General features: G+C 48.0%; 1 protein-coding gene across 1 annotated transcript; it reads left to right on the forward strand.

The window, feature by feature from the left end:
• The first annotated feature begins 1,475 nt into the window (after positions 1-1,475).
• On the forward strand, positions 1,476-4,769 carry LOC144599520 (ras-related protein Rap-2b). Its single transcript, XM_078410510.1, has 2 exons — positions 1,476-2,485; positions 3,182-4,769. The coding sequence occupies exon 1, from the start codon at positions 1,892-1,894 to the stop codon at positions 2,441-2,443; it is 552 nt and encodes a 183-aa protein (XP_078266636.1). The 5' UTR covers positions 1,476-1,891; the 3' UTR covers positions 2,444-2,485; positions 3,182-4,769.
• Positions 4,770-6,255: the final 1,486 nt, after the last annotated feature.

Below are 6,255 nucleotides of genomic sequence, written 5' to 3' on the forward strand. Positions count from 1 at the left end.
CAGCCATAGTCCAGATCGAGCCCGGATTTCTGGCGCTGTAAGGCAGCAACTCTACCGCTGCGCCACCGTGCCGACCGACAACAACATTCATGGGCACTGGAATTTGCAGGGCCCCACTTTCATTATGACAAAGTTTAAAAGAGATGAGCGGCAAAGCTTTTTTACACAGAGGGTGGCGGGTGCCTGGAACGCGCTGCCAAGGAGTGGTGGAGGCAGATACGATAGTGGCATTTAAAGATAGGCACATGGATATGCTGGGAATATACATCAGGAGGTGTAGATCGAGAGCAAGCAAGATTATGAGGGACCCCTGCCACCTCAGCAGCAGACTGTTCCAGATGCTACGGTCAGGCAAACGCCTCCGCTGTTACGCTGTGAAAACGGAGAGGATGAGACGGAGTTTCTTCCCACAGGCCATCAAGACTGTTAACTTTTATAACTCCAGGGACTAAATTTTGTCTTCTCTGCATTAACTTTTATTTATATGCTGTAACTGTAATTCGTTTTTGTACAATCCACAGGCATTGCCACTTTCATTTCACTGCACATCGTGTATGTGCATGTGACAAATAAACTTGACTTGACTTAACTTGACTTGAATGGAGGGATATGGATAATGTGCATGCAAAAGAAAATAGTCTGTTGGGACCCTTCTTCAGACTCCATCGATGCTGAAGAAGAGTCCCGACCTGAAGTCACCCATCCTTTTTCTCCAGAGATGCTGCCTGACCCGCCGAGTTCCTCCAGCATTTTGTGTCTATCTTTGGTATAAACCAGCATCTGCAGTTCTTTGTTTTTCCACAGATTTTGCCTATTTGCTGTCGGGACCTATTAGGCCAATGAAGCAGGTGGTGGGAATAAGGGTCCCGACCCGAAACGTCACCCACCCTTTTTCTCCACAGATGCTGCCTGACCCGCTGAGTTACTCCAGCACTGTGTCTACAACACACGATGCCTCAGAAAAGCCACCAGCATCCACAAAGACTCTTCACACCCCTGCAACAGTCTGTTCGAACTCCTTCCATCGGGCAGACGATACAAGGCCTTCTACGTCCGCACCTCCAGACTCAGGAACAGCTTCATCCCCAGGGCCATAGCTGCTATGAGCCGGATGGTCACATCACACAGTGATCCGGCACAGATTCACTTGCACTTTATTCGGTCTTAAAACTGTTACAATTTGTTTCGTTGGGTTGCCGTTGTTTAAACTAACTAAATTATTGCATCGTATGGGAGGCGCATTCCCAATCTCGTTGTACCCCTGTACAATGGCAATAAAGATATATTGTATATATTGTAGTGTGTCTAACTTAGGTGGGACCCAGAGACCGCGAGTGTAGTTGCCCTTTTAAGAGATTTGGCTCCAACTCCCTCCCCCTTTCACCTCTCCCTCCCTCCCTCCCTCCTTCTTTCCCTCCTCCTCCTCCTCCTCCCCTTCCCCTCCCCTTCCCTTCCCAGGCAGCGAAGGGCTTGAGGCTGAAGCCCGCTATCGTTCACGCCCTGCCTTGTGTCAATGGGAGGAGAGAGCGTGGGAGAGATCGCGGCGCGTCAGAATCGCACCCTGGTTAAGCAGAGAGGGACGCACCGTGTCTAACCAAACGCTGAGAGCCCCCTGCAAAGCTGAAAGGGGCCTATGAACCAGGAGCTGATTTAAAACAAAGTGCTGGAGGACAAGGGGAAGGATTTGCTTGTTTGATTATTTAGGGGCAAGAGCGTTCGCCCTTTTTGCTATCTCAATTTCCGAGAGGGCTTCCCACCCCGTTGTCATTTCAGATCAATTTCGGCTGCTGTTTAATTTGGGGGAAGCTCTACTGATTTTCAACACACACACACACACACACACACAAGAGCCCAGCCCTGCAAGGGGAAGAGAAAGTGGCGACTGTCAACCATGAGAGAATACAAAGTGGTCGTTTTGGGCAGCGGGGGTGTTGGAAAATCTGCCCTGACCGTGCAATTCGTCACAGGATCTTTCATTGAGAAGTACGACCCGACCATTGAGGATTTTTACAGGAAGGAGATCGAGGTGGACTCGTCGCCCTCGGTGTTGGAGATACTGGACACGGCCGGCACCGAGCAATTCGCCTCCATGCGGGACCTGTACATCAAGAACGGCCAGGGCTTCATCCTGGTTTACAGCCTGGTCAACCAGCAGTCCTTCCAGGACATCAGACCCATGAGGGACCAGATCATCCGGGTGAAGAGATACGAGAGGGTCCCCCTGCTGCTGGTGGGCAACAAGGTGGACTTGGAAGGGGAGCGAGAGGTGACTTACGGAGAGGGGAGAGCCTTGGCCGATGAATGGAACTGCCCGTTTATGGAGACCTCGGCCAAGAACAAAATCTCAGTGGACGAACTGTTTGCAGAGATCGTTCGGCAGATGAACTATGTAGCCCAGCCTAATGGAGACGACCAGTGTTGTTCTTCGTGCGTGCTGCTGTGATAGATTTCTATATAAATATATATTATACATTATGAAACGAAGGTAAGAGGGGTTTTTGTTTTTTCTTTTCTCTCTCTCCATTTTAAAGGTTAGCTTTGGGGCTAACTTTGTTCACCTGAGATGTTTGGTCTGTGGAGGGGAGAAATGTAAGATTTGTTTTTAAATTAAAAATTCTAAAATAGAAAGCAAGGGGAGAGAGAGAGAGAGATGAGACACTCGTGATGTGTGTGTGTATGTGTTGGGGGATGGGAAGAGAAATCTAAATGCCCCTCCTCCCATCTGCGATTTTACTTCCAAGAAAGCAAATTTCAGCGAGCAGTCTCTCTCTCTCTCTCTCCCTCCCTCCCTCTCCCCCACTCTCTCTCGCTCTCTGAACACCAGTTTAAAACAAAACAGCCTCCTATCTTAAAATGGTGGGACTAACTTCAATCTACTGGTATCATTCAATCTCTGTGATCTGTGTAAGATAAAACAATGTTGTTGGAATGGGCCGAGACTAAATTCCCGTTACACATTATTAACTGTAAAGACTGGGGAGGAGGGAGAATTAAAAAAAAAATCTATATATTTAAAGGTTTATTTGACTATTTGCAAACTGCCCCATCAGGGAAAATATACATATATTGATTGAGTGCAGATAGCGGTTGAGAGGTTTTGCTGAATTCCTTATTTATGTAATTTGCTGAATTCCAGATTGAGTAATTAAAGTTTTCTATTTCACCCTCCTCCCATTTGCAGGCACAGAATTTCTATGCAAAGTTGGAGATGTGGATATGTGGAAGTCCATAAACTATGTGACGTCCAGCAAACTTGGAGACTGTATAACAGAGGCCACCAATTATTGGATTGCCTCCACCGTGACTGCAGTTCTGATGGTGGGGTTTGGGGATGCAGGAAGTACTTTTTTTTTCTGTTGAACTGCTGTAATGTCTATTTTCCTGTTGCCTCCTCTTGCCCCTCCCCTCTCCATGTCCCCCACCCCAGTAAAAAAAGAAGTGATGGAGGGGCTGAGGGGAAGAAAGGCAGAGCAAGTATATTTAAAAATGTGTGTGTGTGTGTGTGTGTGTGTGTGTGGAGAGGGGAAAGGAAAAAGGGACAATGGTATTTTTTTCAACTGTGAGCTGTGAATGCACCACAACAACCATAGACTTGTACAAACAAGGTGCAAGGGATGGGGTTTTTATTTTTTTGGCGGGGGTGGGAACGATGGGGAAAGTGGGTGGGGAGGGAATGATATGGATGAACAGCAAAAAGCCCGGAGGTTTGGAGCAATGACTGACTTCTCTGCTGTGGTCCATTGATCCACTGATGATAGGCCAACATACCCTTGTGTTTAGTGCCTTTGAGACTGCTGTCAATTCTGTATGTGCCAATTTGTTTAAAAACCTCCACACTATTTAAAAGAAAAGTACAGGTCCACCACCGACCTTATGGGAACTGGGGGCCGGGCGCCTCCTTTAAGCAGGACAAAATTACGAGGGCGCACTTGAAACCCCCACCACCCCTCCCCCCTGGATCCCCCCCCCCCCCACCAAAATGTGGAGCCTAGGCCGTGTGAGGCAGCCAATCTTGACCTCATCGGGACTTCTGGTGCTGGACTTCTGATTGGCAGACCAAGTATGCCCCCCTGCGGCTGGGGCTCTGGAACCAGCAGATCCGATCCCATGGCCGATTTTGAGGGGTCGGTACCTTGGCACCCCCCCCGAGGCCGTGACCTCTGTTGGACCGGCAAAGTGGATAATCTGGGCAAGGCTCTGGAAACCAAGGGTGCCGGAAAACCGGTGTTGGACCTGTACTGCAATGTTCCCACACAAAGCATGGCAAGATTCAGTGAGTCTTTTCTTGGCCAAATCCATAGACCTTTTTTGTCTTGAGCTCTCGCTTTTGCCTACATTTTGGGTCGTTCAAGAAGCCATCTTTTCTCTCTTGTTTCCAAAGGAACTGCCTGCCCACAGTTTGATATTCCATGTACGAATCTAATCCCCTTCCCACCCCCACCCCCCCCACCCCCATCCCCCGGCAATGAGAGGGAAGGGAGAAGGAGCACGGGTGGGAAAAGGGATGGGACACTGGAATCTTGATTTGGTGCATCAAGGAATTCTAACATCCTCTGTATGTTGCAAAATCAGACGTGCATTTAATAGCTGTCTGCCTGTCCCAAGACTTTTAATACAAAATGCATTTTTATATATAAAAAAACAAACAAAATGACATGACGCGTTGCGAGTTTTATTGTACATTATGGCATTTCAAATATTACAACCTGAAAACCAGTAGCCTTTTCTCAACCTGATTGTATGTCGAGCCGTTTCATACATTGGTGTGCCATACATTGTAACTTGCCGAAATTCGTTCTAGTTTAAAAATCTGCTGTTTGATGTGGCCACTTGGAAAAAAAAATACTTACTTTGTGTGTGAAATGGTGGCCCATTTTGAACGATAACGATTTCTATTCTACCTTGCTGGCAGCTGGAGTATCTGAGAGGTGCAGTATTCACAATGAATCAGGGTGCGAATTATGTTGCAACACAGTAGATTCTTGTGTGGGAGCCAGAGGGATTGAAAAACAAGGAACCACAGATGCTGGTTTACAAAATAAGATGCAGAGTGCTGGAGTAACTCAGCAGGGTCAGGCAGCATCTCTGGAGAACATGGATAGGCGATGGTTCGGGTCGGGACTCTTCTTCTGACTGATGGGTGTGAGAATAGACCCAAAGTGCTGGGGTAACTCAGCTTTTCCTGCAGCATCTCAGGAGAAAAAGGATGGGTGTTGTTTCAGGTTGCGACCCTTCTTCAGATAGGTATGGGGGTTTGTTGAGCAGATTGACACATAATGTAAAGCCTCCTCCACTATCCCGTCTTCCCATGGGATGGTGGCAGTGGACTGCTAAATGTATGTGCGATCATGTTGTACAAGATGAATTTATAAATTTTTCTCTTTAAAGTTGATTCATGGTCATTTGTGGTCGGGCCATTTTTTGGGGGTATGTGTGGCTCTGGTCTTGAGGAGATGGAGGTGACCTGCCTTTCTTGAACCATTGCAGTCTATGAATTGAAGGTGCTTTACTAGTACAGGCCCACCATTGATTTTCCAGCAACTGGTGGTCCAGGCAAATCACGAGAGCGTACTTGAAATCCCTCCCGGAAGTCCCCCTGTAAATGGCGCCGAGGCCGGGTGAAGTGGCCGATCTCGACTTCTTCGGGACTTCCGTGGGTAGACAATTGGCAGGTCAACTTTGCCCCCTGGGCCCTGGAACTCCGGCCCTGCTGGAGCCGGCAGATCCGTTCCAGTAGCCGAACTCCGCGGCAGACTTTGCGGGTCGGTATTTTGCCCCTCCCCCACAAGGCCATGACCGTTGTTGGTCCGGCAAAATGGATGATGCAGAATGGCTCTGGAATTAAGGGTGCTGGAAAATCTGTGGTGGACCTGAAGTGAGTGAACCCAACCCACAATGAAGATGCAGGTTAAATATGAACCCAATTAATGGAGGGACATGGGTTACGTGCAGGTAGATGAGTGATGGTCTTGGCATCATGTTCGGCACAGACCATTGTGCCTGTTTTTGTGTTGTGCTGTTCAATTAGTCCACGTACCTCACTTGGATGTGGGGAAACTTGGAGGTGACTGCTCTTGTATGCTTGCCACCTTTATCCTTCCAGATGACTGGCTGCTATGTTTTGGAAAGGTGCTGTTGAAAATATCTCTGCAGGTTGCTTATGGTTATCCCTGTTGTGGGGGATGAGCATAAACAGAAAATGCTTTGAAAAACACTCAGCAGGTCAGACAGTGTCTCTGGATGGGGAAAAAGTTA

The sequence above is a fragment of the Rhinoraja longicauda genome, chromosome 13 (genome assembly GCF_053455715.1).
Source record: "Rhinoraja longicauda isolate Sanriku21f chromosome 13, sRhiLon1.1, whole genome shotgun sequence".
In the NCBI taxonomy this organism is placed as follows: Eukaryota; Metazoa; Chordata; class Chondrichthyes; order Rajiformes; family Arhynchobatidae; genus Rhinoraja; species Rhinoraja longicauda.